The sequence below is a fragment of the Cetorhinus maximus genome, chromosome 27 (assembly GCF_964194155.1).
Source record: "Cetorhinus maximus chromosome 27, sCetMax3.hap1.1, whole genome shotgun sequence".
Classification (NCBI taxonomy): domain Eukaryota; kingdom Metazoa; phylum Chordata; class Chondrichthyes; order Lamniformes; family Cetorhinidae; genus Cetorhinus; species Cetorhinus maximus.
Genome location: NC_135905.1, coordinates 27,864,167 through 27,885,763, shown reverse-complemented (window position 1 = coordinate 27,885,763; position 21,597 = coordinate 27,864,167). Strand labels below are relative to the sequence as shown.

General features: G+C 44.7%; 1 protein-coding gene across 1 annotated transcript in view; it reads right to left on the bottom strand.

The window, feature by feature from the left end:
* The window catches only part of cdh23 (cadherin-related 23), a 701,272-nt gene that overhangs the window by 172,397 nt on the left and 507,278 nt on the right, over positions 1-21,597 (bottom strand). Inside the window, exons 32-35 of the mRNA XM_078530938.1 lie at positions 13,293-13,442; positions 12,651-12,779; positions 10,838-10,966; positions 3,929-4,156 (exon numbers count right to left, since the gene is read on the bottom strand). Of these exons, the coding sequence (XP_078387064.1) occupies positions 3,929-4,156; positions 10,838-10,966; positions 12,651-12,779; positions 13,293-13,442 (636 nt within the window). The remainder of the gene's footprint in view (positions 1-3,928; positions 4,157-10,837; positions 10,967-12,650; positions 12,780-13,292; positions 13,443-21,597) is intronic.

The window sequence follows — 21,597 nt, the reverse complement described above, 5'->3', positions numbered from 1 at the left end:
ACCTTTCGACTTGTCTTTTTAACCTTGCCAGTCATCTTAGTTTTATTTTGCACTATGACCCCATTTGCTTTTCGCCCCTGTTTTCTCTGCCTTCCACTTTTGCTTCTTACTTTTCTGTCTTTTGTTTCTATCCTTGTTCCCCCTCCTCTGCCTCCCTGCTCAGGTTCCCATCCGCCTGCCTTTCTAGCTTAAACCCTCCCTGACAGCACTAGCAAACCGCTACCCCCCCAACCCTCCACCCCCGCACCACTCCCTCCGAGGACATTGGTCCCGGTCCTGCCCAGGTGTAACCTGTCCACCTTCCCCAGAACCGGTCCCAATGTCCCAGGATTCTGAATCCCTCCCCTATACACCATTTCTTCAGCCATGTATTCATCCGATATATCCTGTTATTTCTACTCTCGCTAGCACGTGGCACTGGTAGTAATCCTGAGATGACTACCTTTGAGTTCCTACTTTTTAATTTACATCCTAACTCCCTATATTCAGCTTGTAGGACCTCATCCCTTCTTTTATCTATGTCGTTGGTACCAGTATGTACCACAACCACTGGCTGTTCACCCTCCCCCTTCAGAATGCCCTGCAGGCTCTCTGAGACATCCTTCACCCTGGCACCAGGGAGGCAACATACCATCCTGGAGTCTCTTTTGCAGCTGCAGAAACACCTGTCTGTTCCCCTTACTATTGAATCCCCTAACACTATAGCTCTGCCTCTCTCCTTCCTCCCCTCTTGTGCAGCAGAGCCACCCGTGGTGCCGTGGACTTGGCTCCTGCTGCTTTCCCCTAAGAAGTCGTCTCCCGCAACAGTATCCAAAACGGTATATCTGTTAGCGAGGGGGATGGCCACAGGGGACTACTGCACTACCTGCTTTCCTCTACTCTCCCTGGTGGCCACCCGTCCCCTTTCTGCCTGTTCAGCCTTTATTTGTGGTGTGACCACCTCACTGATTGTGCTGTCCACGGCAATCTCAGCATTTTGGATGCTCCACAGTGAATCCACCCGCAGCTCCAGCTCCGAAATGCGGTTAGCCAGTAGCTGCAGCTGGACACACTTCCTGCACACATGGTCGACAGGGACGCTGGAAGTGTCCATGACTTCCCACGTAGCACAGGAGGAGCATATCACGGGTGTGAGCTCTGCTGCCATGACTTCCCTTTAGATTAAGCTCATTAGTTACTCTCTTTAAAGAATACTAACTACACTAGGGGCATGGGTTACACAAATGAAAAAGCCAAAGCTAGTACAAAATGGGTCTCCACCACTTTATACTCACATCTGTGACTGGAGGAAAATATGCCCCCTGTGTTTCATGGGCATCTTGCCTCTCAGAGCCACCAGTGATAGACACGGCCTCACACTGAGGACAGTTAGAGATGCTACATCCAATTACATCGAACCAGAATAGGGTGACCAACCCTTCAGGAGTCACCGGGAATTATAGATTAATCTCCTGGACAATAATATTCATAAACCCAGGAGAAAAGTCATAGGGGCATTTGAAGGATTGTGCTTTTTAAAAGTTTTCTTTAAACACTTATAATTAATAACTGTTTATAAATTTAAAAAAAATATTGGAGATGGGGGAAGAAAAGGCTGTTTGACTGGGTGGGGTGGGTGGTTATGTAACGAGGAATACATCCATCCAAAATGGATCACCATTCATTAATATTCTAAAATTTAAAAAAAAATTAAGAAAAGTATGAGGTGATGGAAGGATTGTGCGCTTCAATTTTCTTTTTATATTAAAATGTTGTCGAGAATTGATTACATCAAAAGAGTAGGGGAATTCTCCCAACAGCCAAACACTCACCATGACCCCAGACTCTCAGACTTGCGTGAAGCAATCCATAAAATAGCAAGGTTTTAAAGGTTACTTCACTGAAAACTTTACAGCATAAATTAGTGAAAATTAAAACCACATTTCTGGAGAATTCCTAAGAACTCAGGAAGTTGAGAGATTTCACAAACTTGGCTCAGAATCATTTTTTTTTATTCTTCCCTGGGGTGTGGGTATCACTGGCGAAGCCAGCATTTGTTGCCCATCCCTAATCGCCTTTGAACAGAGTGATTTGCTGGGCCATTTCAGAGGGCAGTTAAGAGTCAACCCTATTGCTGTGGGTCTGGAGTCACATGTAGGCCAGAGCAGGTAAGGACGGCAGATTTCCTTCCCTAAAGGACATCAATGAACCAGGTGGTTTTTTTTTTTCATGACAATCGAAGTTAGTTGTCATGGTCACTATCACTGAGATTCACTTTATATTCCAGATTTATGAACTGAATTCAAATTCCACCAGCTGCCATGGCGAGATTTGAGCCCGTGTCCCCAGAGCATTAGCCTGGGTCTTGAGGTCACTAGCCAATGACATTACCACTACGCCACCAATCAGGAAGGATTGTTGATAAGGAGAAACTGTTTTTCGTGGCAGAAGGGTCACGAATAGGAAGACACGGGTTTAAGGGGATTAGCAAAAAGCACCAGAAGCAACATGACCCTGATTCTCAGACTGGCGAGGGGGGTCAGTAAAATAACAATGTTTTAAGAGTTTCTTCATTGGAAATTTTGCAGCATAGTGAAAATAAAGACAGTATTCCTTGATTACTGACCATGCACGAGGCTTCCCCCAGTGCTAAAAAGACCATACGTCTTGTACAAGCCAAGGATTGAGTTCCTTTCTACCAAATATTAGCTTTTCTGTTGACTGATACAAGAATATTCAAACTCTGTTTTGTCTTACTTCTACCAGCCCACTGCCATCTGCTGTTGCTCTGCTGTTCATCTGTTGCTTTATTTAAACTGAAACTCTCCCTCCTGGTTTCAGTTCCAACTCCCACCGCTGATTTACAACCCCCTCTTCCCTGGATCCATCAGCCAAAGCGCGACCGGCTTTAAGGTCAGCAGCAGGAGCCGGGCTTGAGGGAGGGAGAGATGGTTTGACTTCACATGTCATGGCACGGTGGGGGTGGAGCAAGATTAGGTGGCAAATGGGTCCTGTTCAAGACAGTGACGCACCTAGAGGGAAATTGGAGGAATTCCACAAGCCTCCTGTTACTGTGTTGAGAGCTGGTACAAGCCAACCCTGCTCACACTTTCAGCCTGAAACAGGGACACAGATTTCACAGCCTGTGCGAGACTGGAGGAGATGGGGTTTGGTCTCCTTAGAACGTAGGAGGTTAGGAGATTTCATAAACAGGGTTCAAAATCATGAAGGGTTTTGATACCACGTTTCTGGTGGGAGAAGAGTCATTAATAGGAAGACACAGGTTTAAGGGGATTAACGAAAGTACCAGAAGCAACATGACCCCAACTCTCAGACTTGTGAGGGGATCAGTAAAATAACAATGTTTTAATAGTTTCTTCATTGGAAACTCTGCAGCATACATGAGTGAAAATAAAAACCGTATTAATTACCGACCATATATCGTGTATACAGCAATTCATGCATAAGGTTTCCCCCAAATATTAAAAAGACCCATTACTCTTGTACAAGCAAAAGACTGAGTTCCTTTCTACCAAAATTTAATTTCCTGTTGACTGACATTCACAAGAATATTTAAACTTTGTCTTGTATCTACCAGCCACTGCCATCTGCTGTTGCTCTTTTTTTAAATATACAGCGAGTTGCTGTGATCTGGGATGTGGTGGAAGAGGATTCAATGACAACATTCAAAAGGAAGTTTAGTTACATGAAGGGGAAAAGTTGTGCAAGGTTATGGGGAGCGAGCTGAGGAGCAGTTGAACCCGCTATGAGGTGTATCGTTGCTTTGCTTTTCCTGAAGATGCTATTGAAAGGCTGATTCACTCAGTCATTCTAATTGGATAACTTGTGAGCAAAGAGCTGGCGCAGGCATGAAGGGCTGAATGGCCTCCTCCTGTGCTGTTATCATTGTATACACATTGATGCATATCATGGAAGGGAGTGGGCTTACCGAGAGCGAAGGGGTCCCATCATCTTCCACTGTTACTGTCAGCTGGTAGAAAGCTCGCCTCTCCCGATCTGGAGGAGATGGGCGTGTGACAATCTCTCCAGTCAGCCTGTCGATTCTGAAGGTCAGATCTTCATTGCCCCGGGTGATGTAGTAGTACAGCACGGCATTGATGCCAGTGTCCATGTCGGTGGCTCTGACTCTGGTGACTGCAGTACCTCCTCCAACATTCTGAAAAAATATACAAAACCTGTTAAAAAAGGACCCTGGCAGATAGCGTGTCAAACATAAACCAATACTCAGCTGGATCTGGAGTCCTGAGCTCAGTTTTGAGCATCGCGTCTCAAGAAGGATATCATGGGGTGAGGGGGGGCGGAGGGGTGGAAACACAGTTTCACAACAACAATACCAGAGCTAAAAGGGTTACATTATAAGGACTGGTTCCAGAAGCTTGGGGTTTTTTTGCCCTTCAGTTTTGAAGGTAGTGGGGTGATCTCATTGAGTTTTTAAAAATGATAAAAGTGTTTCTCACGTGTCGGTGCAGACTTGATGGGCCGAAGGGCCTCCCCTGCACTGTGTGATTCTGTGATTCGCTAGGGGTGATACAGAGAAGCTTTTTTCAGTTGTGGGAATCTTCACAATCTTAAAATTAGAGTTCGACCATTCAGGGGAAAGGGCAGTGGAATTCTCTCCTCCAAAGGCTGTTTGTTGGTACAAGATCAATTGAAAACTTTACTACTGAGATAGACATATTTCTCGTTGGGTCAGGGTCTAGTTTATGGATCAAAGGCAGGCAAATGGAGTTGAGGTACAGATCATCCGTGATGTAACAGGATAGCTCGAAAGCCTGCATGGCCTTCTCCTGTTCCTATACTTTGTGTCCAAGAGATGGTGGCATGGTGGTAGTGTCACTGGACTAGTAATCCAGAGGCCCAGGCTAATGCTCTGGGGGTACTGGTTCAAAGCCTTAGATAGTGAAATTTAAATTCAATTAATAAATCGAAAATATAAAACTCGGTAGTGGTGACCATGACAGTTATCATTAACTGTTGTAAAAACCCATCTGGTTCACTAATGCCCTTTAGAGAAAGAAATCGGCCATCCTTGCCTGGTCTGACCTACATGTGACTCCAGATCCACAGCAATGTGGTTGGCTCTGAAATGGCCAAGCCACACACTCAGTTCAAGTGCAATTAGGGATGGGCAGCAAATATTGGCTTTGCCAGTGATGCCCACATCCCATTGAAGAATAAAGAAAGAAATTCAAGGACTTACTCCAAAACAACCTGTCACCCATCTATTCCATCACCTTCATAGTTGTCTACCTCAATGCCTCCATATCCCTGAGGACATTGATTTTAAAATCCTTATCTTTTGAATTCACATACTCTTTGGTCTTATCCCCTATTAACCCTGAACTCTGGATAGAGTGCAGAAAAGGTTTAACAAGAATGGTTCCAGGGATGAGAAACTTCAGCTATGAGGATAGATTGGAGAGGTTGGGACTGTTCTCCTTGGAGAGAAGGCGGCTAACAGGAAATTTGATAGAGATGTTCAAAATCATGAGGGGGCTGGACAGAGTAAATAGGGAGAAGCTGTTCCTGCTCGTATAAGGATTAAGAACGAGAGGGCACAGATTTAAAATGATTTGCAAAAGAAGCAAATGTGACATGAGAAAAAACTTTATCACACAATGAGTTGCTCAGGTCTGGAATTCACTGCCTGGCAGTGTGGTGGAGGCAGGTTCAATCAAGGCATTCAGGAGAGCATTAGATGATTATTTGAAGAGAAACAATGTGCCGGGGTACGGGGAAAAGGCAGGGCAATGACACGAGGTCATGTTGCTCATTTGGAGAGCTGGTGCAGGCACGATGGGCCGAATGGTCTCCTTCTGTGCAGTTAAAATTCTGTGATTGTGCGAAAATTCCCACATTCTAAATGCTTCTCAGCTTTTCCACCTCTGGTCGACTGTTTGTCCCCACCCGCCCCATCCCATCTTTTCTCTACTGTCAGTGGCAGAGGGTTCAGATACCTCACTCTGGAGTTTCCTCGCTCCTGGCACTGTCCCTCCGCCTTAAAAAAACCCTCTAATGCCTCACCTGCACATACCTTTCCCAAAATACCTCAACTCCCAAACCTTCCCAAACTTCAAGACTGAATCCCAATTGGCAAAACCCTTTGGATGATCCATGTGTTAAGGTGTCATGGTGATAAAAAGTTTCTCTTGCTGTTGTTGGAAATTATACTCTTATATTATTTGATGAATGCTCGGTATGGACATCTCTGAATTCCGTTGCCTGCGGTTGTAACAGAGATGCTAACGCCAATACTTTAAATACATCAGCGCCTCTTGACAAAATAATGGGCCACATATCCAAAACGCTGCTGCCCTTATCCTAAATTGCACCAAGTCCTCCTCTATAGAGAGCAAGGACTTGCTGGGCTGAATGGCCTCCATGATCACAGATCACAATCACAGAATTGTTACTGCACAGGAGGCCATTATGGCCCATCGTGTGTGCACTCGCTCTCCGAATGAACAACTCATCTAGTTCCATCCTCCTGCCTTCCCCTGTAACCCTGCCCACTCTTCCTTTTCAGATAACAGCCTCATTAACTTTTGAATGCTTCAGTTGAACCTGCCACCACCACACTCTCGGGCACAACACTGCAGACTCTAACCACTCGTTGCGTGAAAATGTTTTTCCTCATATCACCAGTGCTTCTTTTACTAATTACTTCAAAACCGTGCCCTCAGATTCTCGATCCTGCCGCCAATGGGAACAGCTTCTCCCTATTTACTCTGTCCAGACTCATCAATGATTTTGATATCAAATCTCCTCTCAGCTTTCTTTTCTCAGAAAAAACAGTCCTAGCTTCTCCAATCTGTCTTCATAACTGAAGTTCCTCATCCCTGGGATCATTCCCGTGAATCTTTTCTGCGCTCTCTCCAAAATTGACTCTGTGACTTCCTCCTTTCTTGATGCATAAATCTCTCTCTCCTCCTTTAAGATGCTCCTTGAAGCCTACTTCTTTAACCAGGGGCCAGATTTTTGCGGCCCGAATCGGGCCTGAATGGAGGCAGGTGGCCAGGAAAAATGCCTGGAGTATCTTCAGTGCTTCTAAGGGAGGGGGGTGATCAGATGAGGTGTGGGGTAATTCCTGGCAAGAATAATTTTACATTGGCTGCGAATGGAGCAGATTTGATTGGCTAAAATTGCCTTAGCTCACTTCCGGGACTTTTTTTTTCATTCATTCATGGGATGTGGGCTTGGCTGGCTGGCCCAGCATTTATTGCCCATCCCTAATTGCCCTTGAGCAGGTGGTGGTGAGCTGCCTTCTTGAACCTCTGCAGTCCATGTGGTGTAGGTACACCCACAGTGCTGTTAGGGAGGGAGTTCCAGGATTTTGACCCAGCGACAGTGAAGGAACTGTGATATATTTCCAAGTCAGGATGGAGAGTGACTTGGAGGGGAATTCCAGGTGGTGGTGCTCCCATCTATCTGCTGCCCTTGCCCTTCTAGATAGAGGTGGTCATGGGTTTGGAAGGTGCTGTCAAATGAGCCTTGGTGAATTTCTGCAGTGCATCAGTAGATGGTACACACTGCTGCTACTGTGCTTTGGTGGTGGAGGGAGTGAATGTTTGTGGGTGTGGTGCCAATCAAGCGGGCTGCTTTGTCCTGGGTGGTGTCAAGCTTTTTGAGTGTTGCTGGAGCTGCACTCATCCAGGCAAGTGGGGAGTATTCCATCACACTCCTGACTTGTGCCTTGTAGATGGTGGACAGGCTTTGGGGAGTCAGGAGGTGAGTTACTCGTCACATGATTCCTAGCCTCTGACCTGCTCTTGTAGCCACAGTATTTGTATGGTTAGTCCAGTTCAGTTTCTAGTCAATGATAATCCCCAGGATGTTGATAGTGGGGAATTCAGTGATGGTAATGCCATTGAGCATTAAGGGGCGATGGTTGGATTTTCTCTTGTTGGAGATGGTCATTGCCTGACACTTGTGTGGAGTGAATGTTACTTGCCACTTGTCAGCCCAAGCCTGGCTATTGCCCAGGTCTTGCTGCATTTGGACATAGACTGCTTCAGTATCTGAGGAGTTGCAAACAGTGCCGAACATTGTGCAATCATTAGCGAACATCCCCACTTCTGACCTTATGATGGAAGGAAGGTCATTGGTGAAGCAGCTGAAGATGGTTGGGCCTAGGACACTACCCTGAGGAACTCCTGCAGTGATGTCCTGGAGTTGAGATAACTGACCGCTAACAACCACAACCATCTTCCTTTGTGCTAGGTATGACTCAAACCAGTGGAGAGTTTTCCCCCTGATTCCCATTGACTCCAGTTTTGCTGGGGCTCCTTGATGCCACACTCGGTCAAGTGCGGCCTTGATGTCAAGGGCAGTCACTCTCACCTCACCTCGGGAGTTCAGCTCTTTCATCCATGTTTGAACGAAGGCTGTAATGAGATCAGGAGCTGAGTGGCCCTGGCGGAACCCAAACTGGGCGTCAGTGAGCAGGTTATTGCTAACTTCCTAACGAACCAATGATAAGATATAACTTGCACCAATAACTAAAGCCTGTCAGGCTTGGAGACAGTTCCATAGACAAATCCAAAGATTCACAATCCTTTGAGTGAAGACATTTCTCCTGCTCTCACTGAGAGGAGTGAATAAAAAGATAGGAAAATATTCCCATCCTCAGTATATTGCTTTCATTCCTTGACTCCAGGAGAAGGGAATGCAAATAATAGTTATCTATACTGATCTGTATTCCAATTATGTTGGTTCCACAGTAGATTGCATCGAAATTCAATACAGATTGTTAACAACCTTGAAATAAAGGACAAAGTTTAATATCTATTCATCAAAAATAATCAATGGAAAAAAATTGTCCTTTTTGTGCATGCATAATTCTAAGATGCAAACAGATTTGCAAAGTAGGTAACAGGCGCTCAGGTGTGAATCTTTGATCTGGAGCAGAGGGGTGTGAAATTCTTTCATCAGGTGTGAAATTGGAGAAAGCAGATGCTGTTTGCGTTCGTGGCATTTCATGTTAAAATTAAAAACCAGCTGGTGCCCTGCAGAGAAACAACCCAGTGAGCAGAAAACTGGAGCTTGAGGAGCTAAACATTTCTCAGTGTCTTGGCGTCCAGTGTTACGCTTTGGAAGTTTTACTGGTTTACTGCTGCCACTGGGGAGAGATCCTTCCCAAAGATGAGTCAGCCATGGCTCAGCTGGTAACGCGCTTGCTCCTGAATCACAAGGTTCCTGGTTGAAGCCCCACCCCAGGACTTGAACACAAAAATCAAGGCTGAATGACAGCCCAGTGCAGTACTGAGGGAGTGCTACACTGTCAGAGGTGCCATCTTTATCTTGCATCTCCCTTCCCAACAGCACTGTGGGTGGCTTACCACCACCTTCTCAAGGGCTGTTAGGGATGGACAATAAATGTTGGCCTAGCCAGTGGTGCCCAGACCCTGGGAAAGAATTTTTTAAAAAGTCCAATCTCAGAGCTTGTTTTTTGCGGGGTCTGGGGTGCATTGCCATCCACCGGAATGACATTTTGATTTAATTTTGTAATTTTCCTTTCACGTTTTTTGTTGTAGTTACAGTGCCCCACCAGGGGCTGTCACCCCATATTGGTTTTCAGTTTAATTTGTTGATTTTGTTTCTCCAAAGAGTATAAAGAGGGGGCTGCTGAGACACTGGATGAGTTATGCTGCATTCTGTGAATAAATGAACTATCCAGGAATGGAATAGAAGCCAAAAATGCTGGAAAGACTCAGCAGGTCCGACAGCATCTGTGGAGAGAGAGACAGAGTTAACATTTCGAGTTCGTATGGCCCTTCTTCAGAGCCACAGTAAGTCATACGGACTCGAAACGTTAACTTGGTTTCTCTCTCCACAGATGTTGTCAGGCCTGCCGAGTCTTTCCAGCATTTTCTGTTTTTATTTCAGATTTCCAGCATCTGCAGTATTTTGCTTTTGCTTTATCAAGAAATGGACTTGCATATGGTTTCATACTTCACCAACTGGCTTCGGATCTATTTATCAGTGCCTGTTCACTTTCTGGAGAGAAGCAAGTAGTATTCTGGTCAAAGTGCCTCCCTCAATCAACACCACTGAAAACAGATCACCTGACTATCCATGTGCTCTTTGAGGGACTCTGCTGTGTGTAAAATGATGCTGGATTTCCCTGTGTAGCAACAGTGACCCCCTCATTATGAAAAGTATTTCATTTGTTCTGAAGCGCTCGATGGATGTCCTGAGGATATAATAAGGTGCTTTATAAATGCAAGTTTATTTCGATCTTTCTTTGATACTTCAGATGCATTTTCCTAAAGCTTCTCCCGCCTCCGAACTTTGCTGCTCCCACACTGAGCCCTTCTCCATCGAAGGGTGTTGGCATCGCTGTCATCCCTGACCTCAAATGGAACACCCATATCCCTTCCCTCACTGAAGCTCCCTCCAAATTGTCTGCTTTGCCGCTCGTGGCTTCCCTTTCTCACCTCCAGCCTTCCACCACTGTCTCCATCACAACATATCTTCTCTTCATTTTCTAAGTGATCACCTCAGTTTACTTTTAAGGCAACTGCCTTGATAATGCGCTTTGGGACACTTGAAGTGCGGCACTTGACTGAAGCTGACTGGGTTCTGCTACATTAGCAGATATATGAACCCATTTAAAATATCCCACAACGTATGGAAGGATCCATCAAATAGGACCTACATTTTGTTAGATTGTGAAGACTATCAGAGGTGTTAACAATGCCATTTAAACTCATTCCGATTTATTCACTAACTAAGATGTTAATTCCAAGACACTGGGTAGATCTTTGACTCTCTCCAATTTCTGCCACCAACATTTGCTGTTTTCACAGAATCCAGTGAAACAGGCAGCAGAATTTACCTCGTAAATGCTGATGTTGTAGTTCTCAGGGTTTGCGATAACTGGGGCATTGTCATTGACATCCACGGCTGTGATGGTTAGAATGTGATTTGTTTTACGCGGCTGTAAACCATTGTCAAAGGCCTGAATCTGAAAAGAAGAAAATGGCAGATCCTGTAGCTTAATCTGTCCACTGTAATAAGCTGATATGAACATCTCTACTTGTGCTTATTGAGGAAAATGGACAAGGTCATTGTTCTATAGCTTTGGTTAAAAAACAGGTGCAAATGGTATTGTCAATGGACTAGAATTCCAGAGGCTCAGGGTAATTCTCTGCAAACTTGGGTTCGAATCTCACCACGGCTGATGGTGAAACCTGAATCCAATAAAAATCTGGAATTAAAAGTCTAATGATGACCATGAAGCCATTGCCAATTGTCATAATGTCCTTTAGGGAAGGGAATTGGCTGTCCTTACCTGGTCTGGCCTACATGTGACTCCGGACCCCAGACCCACGGTTGACTATTAAAGGGCAATTAGGGGCGGTCAATAAATGCTGGCCCAGCCAGCCATGCCCACATCCCATGAATGAATATTAAAAACAAATCCAACAACCCTTTGTTACAGAAAAGGAAGTTGGCTTTGTCATTGCAAGCCACTAGCCCAGCTTGTGGAGAACGATTCTGTGCTTTTAAACAGAAAACAGAGTGCGAAAATGGCACAGAACACAGGGAATGATTGATCATGATCAAGGAGCACTCAAACATCTTAAAGCAGTGTGCAGTCTTGCCCTTGCTGAACTAGCAGTGGGTGGCTGACGCCAATTGGGAATCAGGAACCACGCTGCATCCTTGCAGCGACCAGAAGGTGAAGCCTCCTCTGATTTATGAACCTGAGCAGGTACTTGGGAAAAACCAACAGCTGCAGCCGGCCTGCCGGTTTCACCAGTATACAAGAGTCCGCTTTCACCGCACAACATTTACTAGGTGAGTTATGCCTCGCTTCCCAATAATGGTTCCAACGATCTACAGATCATCTGCAAACTGATAGTGGAGGGTTTAGGAAATGTCACTTTGGGAGACAGTCACAGTTACTTCCAGAAACAAAAATTAGCCTCACCTGTTTTGTGAGTTTCCGAAATGCCCGCCATTTTCAAAAGGAGATGGAGGGGCTGTTTATTCATCAATTACCTCCACCCTGATTGGATGGTTTCTTCTACTCTGCCCTTTATGGGGACTGTGGGGTGGGTGCACTTCTCACCATCACCTGCCCTTCCAAACACTGAGCTGCTAGAAGTGGCAACTTGGGAAAGATGGGGGTGGGCGGTACTGAACCAAGGAGGCAGGAAGGGGTGGGAATTTTGCCTCCATGACAGAAACCCCATTTGCCCGTATAAACTGGAGTCCTGCCATATTCCCAAAGTTACAGTGGAGGGAGGGGAGAAACGCTGAGGAAATTCAGCCCCCAGAATGAAGACCATGGAGGTGATCTTGACTTCGTCTGATCATGTAAAATGCACGATAGCGGCTCAACCACCTATTAAATAGCCTCTCCTGACTTTTGTGTCCGGTGAAGTGAATGGAAGAAGGTAGTGGGGTTGGTAATCTGGAAAGGTGAGATCAAATAGGACAGAATGACCTTCTTCATCTAAATCTCCCAAATCATCATGTGGGCTGGAATGGATAGGCATAAAAAGACAGGGTGTTGCCTTGAGATGTGATGCCTAGATTGACTTACTGAAGATCCGTGAGAAGCCTTCACTTAGTGGACAAGGGCCAACTACATGGACTGGCTCAACGATAAATGGACACCCAGTGACATTCATTGAACTTACCGTCAATACGTATCGATCAGTCTGTTCTCTGTCCATACGTCGGGCAAGGTAGATCTCTCCACGGCTACTGTTGGTTGTCCTAATTCTGAAGGCTTCGTTAGTATTTCCAGACAGAATGGTGAAGTTAACCTGCAGTTTATAAAGACACAAAATTAGTTTTGCACGATAAAGATGGAAATGGATCATTGACGCTGCTGGTTTTAAGAAAACTGCCCTGAGAGAATGTTCCTCGCAGTATATGATATTTACTGCTTAGACTCCTTTATCTGGTTGGATTCGCAAGATAGACATGGATGATTAAAACTACTTGGCCCAGCTTAGCTAAAGTCACCTGGGTTTTCTTAATGTGAATGCATTACTAATTGATCTTCTGTGGCATTGCCCATGAGTAGACTTGAGTGTGGAGCATGCTTGTAATGCTCATCTGCTAACCTGACCTAACCCTTTAAAGCCACTGCCACATACTCCCCTATCTAGACATGATTTAGATGGATCCTAAGTTTGGGGAGAGGTTACTTATTGCTGTCACTTAAAAGCCTCTTTAGATTAGAGGCTGCTTGTTGACCTAACAACTTCCAAAATCAACGGAGGTGGAAAAATTCCATTATGAAACAAAATACTTGAGAATGAGGCAGCTCGTACCATTCCGTTCTTCTTCACATCCAGATCATGGGCAAATACAACAGCCACCCTCTTCCCAACAGGAACGTCCTCCGGAACCTCCACAGAGGAATCCGAAGTAGCATCAAACACTGGACTGTTGTCATTCTCATCTTCAATATTAATGATTACCTGTTGGATGAAAAGTGAGATGGCAAATAAATATAGAGTCTAAAGCGAGAAAAGGCCACTTAACTCATTAAGCCTGTTCCACTGAAGGTACATGGATGTTCATTCTGTTATCGATTGCTCTTATCCCCTGTCTGTTCATTCCCTTCTTTGATGAGGGACCAATCTTCCTAAATTGTGAAAATTCTCAATCAATGATGCTAATATCTCTTTAAATGTCAGTCTCCTTTCTTGCCAGCATTCAATGAAGCTTCTTCTAAAGGTGAAAAGTTACTCAATCTTCACTCCATATTGTTTTTTCTGTCATATACAAAGTGCTTTCAAACTTGCATTTCTCTAATTATTACTTTTAGATGTTCTTCTAACACAATATAATTTGGAGAGACACATGATGACACGTTCATGGTGCTGCATTAGGGACGCTGCGCTATACACTGCTGAGATACACAGTGAAGGTTTGTTGTACACTGCTGAGATACACAGTGAAGGTTTGTTGTACACTGCTGTGGTACACAGTGAAGGTTTGTTGTACACTGCTGAGTTACACAGTGAAGGTTTGTTGTACACTACTGAGATACATAGTGTAGGTTTGTTGTACACTGCTGAGATACACAGTGAAGGTTTGTTGTACACTACTGAGATACATAGTGTAGGTTTGTTGTACACTGCTGAGATACACAGTGAAGGTTTGTTGTACACTGCTGAGTTACACAGTGAAGGTTTGTTGTACACTACTGAGATACATAGTGTAGGTTTGTTGTACACTGCTGAGATACACAGTGAAGGTTTGTTGTACACACAGCTGAGATACACAGTGAAGGGTTGTTGTACAATGCTGAGATACACAGCGAAGGTTTGTTGTACACTGCTGTGGTACACATTGAAGGTTTGTTGTACACTGCTGAGATACACAGTGAAGGTTTGTTGTACACTGCTGAGATACACAGTGAAGGTTTGTTGTACACTGCTGAGATACACAGTGAAGGTTTGTTGTACACTGCTGTGGTACACAGTGAAGGTTTGTTATACACTGCTGTGGTACACAGTGAAGGTTTGTTGTACACTACTGAAATACACAGCGAAGGTTTGCATCCTGATACAGCAGGTGATGAATTCTTACCCTACCATCAGAGGGAGGCATTGGAGTGCTCGGAGTATGAGGGAAAAAGATGATGCCTGGACAAGGCAGCCCTTTGACAGAGCAGCACACAAATCCTTAGAAATAGGTCTGTCTGTGTAATAATTATGGTTTTATTCAGTTGTAATGTACCTTTAAGAATAATCCTTTTTAAGGAAGATCACATGATTTGTAGTAACCAATAACAGAGTAGTGAGGGCTACCTCAGCAGTCAGTGTAGCGACAGAGTTGGAGTTCAAAGCACACATGTAGTTGCTGCTGAGTATATTGTAAATAAACTTCATGTTTCCACCCAAAAAGTGCCTGCAGATCAACTCTATCAGTAATAGTACAACTTGGCCACCCTACAACAAACTGGCGATAAGGATAAAATAGGATTGAACAGAAGAAATCGGCACCGTACCTTGCCCAGTGATTGTAAGTAGCAAGCTCTGTTAGAATTGAAGAAGTTATCTCCCCTCAAAATGCCACAAATTGGTCCTTTTGAACCAGTTACAGATGATTGGTCTCAATGCTTAGAACGTCTCACATTCTTTTTTCAAGCGAATGAGATTACGGGGGAAGAGAAGAGGCAAGCGATCCTCCTGAGTACTTGTGGGAGCAAAATCTACAGCTTGATTTGAAGTTTGATGGCACCCAGTGACCCAGATTCGAAGAATTTCAATGAATTGGTGGACCTTGTGAAGGGTCACTTTCAACCCAAGTCCGATGCAGGGGTTTAGGTTCAATTTGCGAAATAGAACCCTGGGTGAGAGAAATGCATGCTACGTGGCAAATTTGAAGCAGCTAACGGAACATTGTGATCTGGACGACGTGCTCAGGGATCAGTTAGTATGTGGTGTGAAAGAGGACACTAGTCAAAAAAGATTATTGTTTGAAGTGAATCAGGATTTCAAAAAGACGCTAGAGATAGCGCTGGCCATGGAAAGCACAGTAAGAGATTCAAAAGCAATACAGGGAGCGCAAAATGGTGCCATTCTCCACACCGGGTGGGAAACCTCAGCCGAAAGAGGCGTGAAAAAGTGAGACTCTGCCGAGAAGCAGGAAACAGCTGGAGAATAAAGAAAAATAACTTAGCAGTGAAATCAAAGAATGATTTTAATGGAGGTGGAAACAAGCAGTCTTTTGGCGAATGGCAGTTTAAAAAAATCGAATGCTACTATTGTCACAGAAATGGACGTATAATGAGGCAGTGCGAGGAAAGGTTCAGGCAGGATTGTACACAAAAGAAGAAGCCCAATGAAACCTACAATGTAGAGGAGCCTGAAACAACAAATTCAGACATTTACTCGTTGTTTAATTGAAAGTTGGAAAGACAGAACCAATATTTGTCACAGTGAAAGTAAATGGCAGACCTGTTAGAATGGAAGTGGACACGGGAGCTTCCACTACAGTAACTGGGGAACGTGCCTTTGGATATCGAAATTATGCTGAACATCAATTAAGTTTAGAAGAAACAGCCGCCAAGCTAAAAACATACACGAGTGAAGACATTCAAACAAAAGGCATAAGCAGAGTAACTGTCCATTATGGAAGCCAATCGACAAAACTACCCTTGGTGGTAGCAGGTGAAGGGCCAAGCCTCCTGGGGTGAAATTGGTTAAAGGAGGTTAAGTTAGAATGGACTGCAATTTTCCAGTTGAGAGCAAGTGGGTTACCAGAGCTACTCAGAAAGTACGTCACTGTCTTTAAGGACGAACTGGGGAAAATCCAGGACCTACAGGCCAAGGTTCATGTGGATCTGGAAGCAACCCCTCGGTGAGACCGGTGCCATACGCCCTGCGAGAACAGGTCAACATTGAACTGAACAGACTAGAGAATCTGGGCGTTATGCAACCTGTCCAGTTCTCTGAATAGGCAGCACCCATGGTGACGGTTAATAAAGTAGCTAAGCTAGACAGGCACCTATTCCAAAAAGTGAAGACCTGTACGCCAAGCTGGCAGGAGGGACAACGTACACAAAGCGTGACATGAGTCATGCTCATCAACAACTAGAGTTGGGAAATGCCTCCCGGGAATTTGTCTCAATTTATACCCACAAGGGGTTGGACCAATATACACAATTGCCTTTCGGTGTCTCCTCCGCTTGTGCCATCTCTCAGAGAACAATGGAAAGCTTACTGCAGGGACTGCCCCAGGTTGTAGTCTATTTAGACGATGTACTGGTGAAAGGATTCACTGAAAAAGAGCATTTGGCAAACTTAGAAGTCCTAAAACATTTCTCGCAAGCAGGAGTGTGTTTAAAAAAAGAAAAGTGCACGTTCCAGAAGAGGGAGGTAATCTATTTGGGTCACCGGGTAGATTTACAGGGCCTCCACCAGGACGAGGAGAAAGCGAGATCCATAAGAGAGGCACCTGCGCCAACGAACACATCAGAACTCAAATCATTCCGAGGAATGGTCAACTATTATGGGCGGTTCTTACCCAATTTGTCTACAGTGCTGCCCCCCCTGCTTTCTCTACTTAAAAAAAAGAACGTTGGTCTTGGGAGGCGCCCCAGAAAGAAGCTTTCATAAAGGTGAAACAATTGTTACACTCGTCCAATCTATTAGTACATTATGACCAGACAGATAAGTTGGTGCTGACGTGTGGCACATCTCCCTACAGATTGGGAGCAGTTCTCTTTCATCAGATGGACGATGGCACAGAACAGCCAATAGGTTACGTATCAAGAGCGCTGACCACAGCGGAAAAGGGATACTTGCAGATAGAAAAAGGCCTGTCCATCATCTTTGGCATCAAGAAATTTCACCAGTACGTACACAGCCGCCATTTTACAATCTTAACAGACCACAAACCATTGCTAGGGTTGTTTGGTGAGGACAAGGATATACCACCCATAGCCTCAGCAAGAATACAACGATGGGCTTTAGTTCTGGCAGCATACGAATACACCTTCATACATAGGCCTGGTAATCAAATCACAAACGCCGATGCCCTTAGTCGTTTGCCTTTACAAGAAAATGATGAGAATGTCCCAGTTCCACAGGAACTTCTTTTACTGTTAAATTTCTTAGATTCCTCGCTGGTATGTGCTTGACAAATCAGATCAAGTACGAGAACAATTGATACAGAGTTGGTCGCAGGAGCCCGTATCTGAGGAAATGAAACCGTACTTCAACAGAAGACATGAACTAACCAGCCAGGATGGTATCTTATTGTGGGGAGCACGAGTGATAGTTCCTCCAAAGGGAAGGGAGCCACCTTTAATTGAACTACACAGTGCCCATCCAGGAATTTCCCAAATGAAAACCATAGCACACAGCAATCCATGGTGACCCAGGATGGATGGTGGGATAGAGAGTTTAGTAAAGCACTCTGTGCAATGTCAGCTGCTGCACAAGTTGCCAGTGACAGCTCCATTACACCCATGGGAATGGCTGGGTAGGCCCTGGGTGTGGTTACATATTGTTCCCATGAAAGGTCCAACGTAGTCAATGTTTCTGCTCATTGTCGATGCCCATTCAAAATGGTTGGACATACATGAGGTGAAGTCACCAACGTCGGCCACTACAATTGAGAAACTACGTCAAAGTTTTGCCATTAACGGACTACGAGAAGTAGTTGTTTCTGATAATGGCACAGCATTTACGAGTGCTGAGTTTCAACGGTTTATCAGCCTCAACGGTATCACTCATGTGAAAACTGCACCGTACCCACCCTCCCTCAAACGGACTGGCCAAAAGAGCGGTTCAAATGTTCAAGACAGGCATGAGAAAGTTAACCGGTGATTGCTTGGCAACCAAGCTAGCACACTTTCTTTTTCATTACAGGACTACCCTTCACACAACAACAGGTGTCACACCTGCGGAGTTATTGATGAAACGCTGTCTCAGGGTAAGATTGAGCTTAATAATGCCAAATTTAGAGGGGAAGGTGGAAACGAATCAGGGAAGTCAGAAAACTAGACACGACTGGCATAGTCACAAGAAGAAATTGACCATGGGAGAGCCGGTATACGTGAAAAACGTCGGGGAAGGACCAAACTAGTTACCGGGTGAAATAAGTGGTGACCGGACCTCTATCTTACCATGTGGAGGTGCAAGGCCAGATCATCCATAAAAATGTGGACCATTTAAGGAAGAGAGAGACAAATCACTAAGATTTAGTTTCACCAGTGATCATGACCAGGTCTACATTTCCTGCTGAGGATACTCAACCCAGGACTGACATGTCTGATGTTCCTGTAAGAGCTGAGGATACAGAACTGCAAGTGCTCACAGGAACACCTGAAAAGGAGGTTACTGACAAAGAATCTGAAGTTGTGGAGCTGAGACATTCCACACATATCAGGAAACCACCTGAAAGACTGAACTTGTGAATTTCTTACCCAGTGTAAATATTATGTTGTCTTGAAAAATATGTACCTGTAAATATAATATGTATAGCTGAGTTAAAGGGGGAGGAATGTAGTAATTATGGTTTTATTTAGTTGTAATGTACCTTTAAGAATAATATTTGTTAAGGAAGATCACATGATCTGTAGCAACCAATAAGAGAGTAGCCCGGGCTACCTTGGCAGTCAGTGTAGAGATAGAGTTGGAGTTGAAAGCACACATGTAATTGCTGCTGAGTATATTGTAAATAAACTTCATGTTTCCACCCAAGAAGTGTCTGCAGATCAACTCTTATCACTAATAGCACAACTCGGCCACCCTACAACAGTCTGCCCGTCAGCTCACTGATTAGACACTTGGCACGGAAGACTTGAAGCACGACAAATATACTCAAGTGGGGAAGGGAAGTCAGGAAGCGAAGTGTGAAGAAACATTGGAGCAATTGTTCGGCAGGTCTCAGTTTGAGGTACATGGGTCAAAACAACAATGATGGCTTCCATTCCTATAACACCTTTAACACAGTAAAATGACCCAACACACTTCACGGGAGCATTGTGACAAAATCTGACAACCAGCTACTTAAGATGACATTAGGACAGGTGACCAAAAGTTTGGTCAATGATGTAGGAGCGTCTTAGAGGAGGAGAGAGGTAGAGAGCTTTGGGCAAGGAATTCCAATGCTGCCTTTCATTGAAACTTGAAAGGATGGAAATTGACACGGGGCGTCCAGCTCAACTTTTTGGCCTCTTCGGTGTGCGCCAGGGAGCACCTGTGGCCGCTAACAACATTTTAACAAACGTTTTCACGTATCTCAAGCTGCAGATGCTAAAAATCCTTGGTGTTTTGACCCGAGATTCATCCACCATTAAGGCAGCAGAGCTAAGAGCAGCCCTTTCCAAACCTCTAGTCCAACCAAGCTCAGGACCAATAAACAAGTAAGAAACATGAGGCAAATAGAGTTGGAACTTGGGTGTGAGGCTTGTAGCTTTAGACATCAGGAAATAAAGAAGATGATTTACTTCCTTGAAGTAATGCATGAATTGCTTCACTCGTTTTTCAACTCACTCTCAAAAAAAAAGATTTAAAAGTTATACATTAAAAAGAGCCATTGAAGAAAAACTTAAACGGAGGTCAACTGGGAGGTCAGACATCTGTCAAGACAGGAAGCTTGTGGCAGCATAATACAGAATGAAAGCAGAAAGTGCCCCTCTGTCGCTTCATTTCCGAAAGTAGATAAGTGGTAACTTGCACTTGCAGAGAGGCTGAAAGGAAGATCTAACAGCTTATCTTGTCTTGCAGAAATACCTCAAAATGCATCAAGTGCAAAGATTGGCTTGGAGGTTCACGCACAGTTACTTAGGAAATCGGCTCTTTAAGTGGTAAATATTTAGCGCAGAATATAGAATGGGTACAGCACAGAATGAGGCCATTCAGCCGTCATGTCCGTTCCATCTCTCTTAGGGCAACTCAGCTGGCCTCAATCGCCATCGCGCTGAGAACTCTTCCCCTCCAAGGAATGATCCAATTCCCTTTTGGAAGCCACGATTGAATCTGCCTGCACCACACTCTCAGGCCATGCATTCCAAATCCAACTCAACCTAAACTTTGTCATTTTGTAGGTAAACCAGAAAACTATCAAATCCTGTATTTTATCGATCAAGATAAACGCAAGATGGTTTGACAATGACGTACAAACGTTTCTTGGGCTCCAATCCAGTGCTCGAGTCACCAGCCTCAACAACGAGTTCAACAAATTCTGAAAATAACTAGGGCTCCCATCGATTTCAGAAACCAGCTGCTGGTGATGGATTTACTGTTCCCATTTACAGCTCTTCTAGACCCATCTTTTGTTTTGGCACTTATCCTATGACCACCTCTTTTTGCCTTGCACCATCATCCCTTTTGTCATTTACTCGTTCCTGCATTCCGCCCCATCACAGGCCATCCCTTTTGTCTTTCCTGGCCCCCTCCAGTTCCACAGTGGTAACAGCCTGAAACTTGCTGCCCAGAAAGGGAGGGTGGGAAATGGAGATGGTCAACGATTGCAAAAGGGAATTGGATGGGCACTTGAGGGAAATAAATTTGCAGGGCGACGGAGGTTAGGAGGGGGCTTGGGGCTGACTGGGTTACTCTAGAGAGAGGCCAGCATGGAATCAACAGGCCAAGTGGCCTTCTTCAGTGCTCTAATGACCCAATGACAGACAACTCCACCTCTTGACTTTGTTCCTGCTACATACATCTCTATAATTTGCCAGTTCTAGTGAAAGGTCACGGACCTGAAAAGTTAACCCCGTTTCTCTTTCAGCCTGGCTCACTCAGCAGCATTACCACCCCAGCCAGAAGGTTGTGGGTTTGCTTTCCACTTCAGGCACTTCGAATCATAGAAAGTTTACAGCACAGAAAGACGCCACTCGGCCCATCGCATTTGCGCCAGCCGGGAAACGAGTTGGCAGCGCGCCCGCTGACAATTAAAAGGCCTGTTAAGACCATTAAATGATCAATTAAGTTGAATTTTTCACTGCCTGTCCAACCTAACGGTTGGCGGGCAGGCGAAAAGGCCAAGCGGCCTTTGCATTTTTTTTAGGAAACCTCAACCTAAAATAAATGAAAAATAAAATAAACATTTTAAAACTTAATTAAAAACATGTCCCTGCTCATGTGTCAGAGTCACGTGAGGGGACAT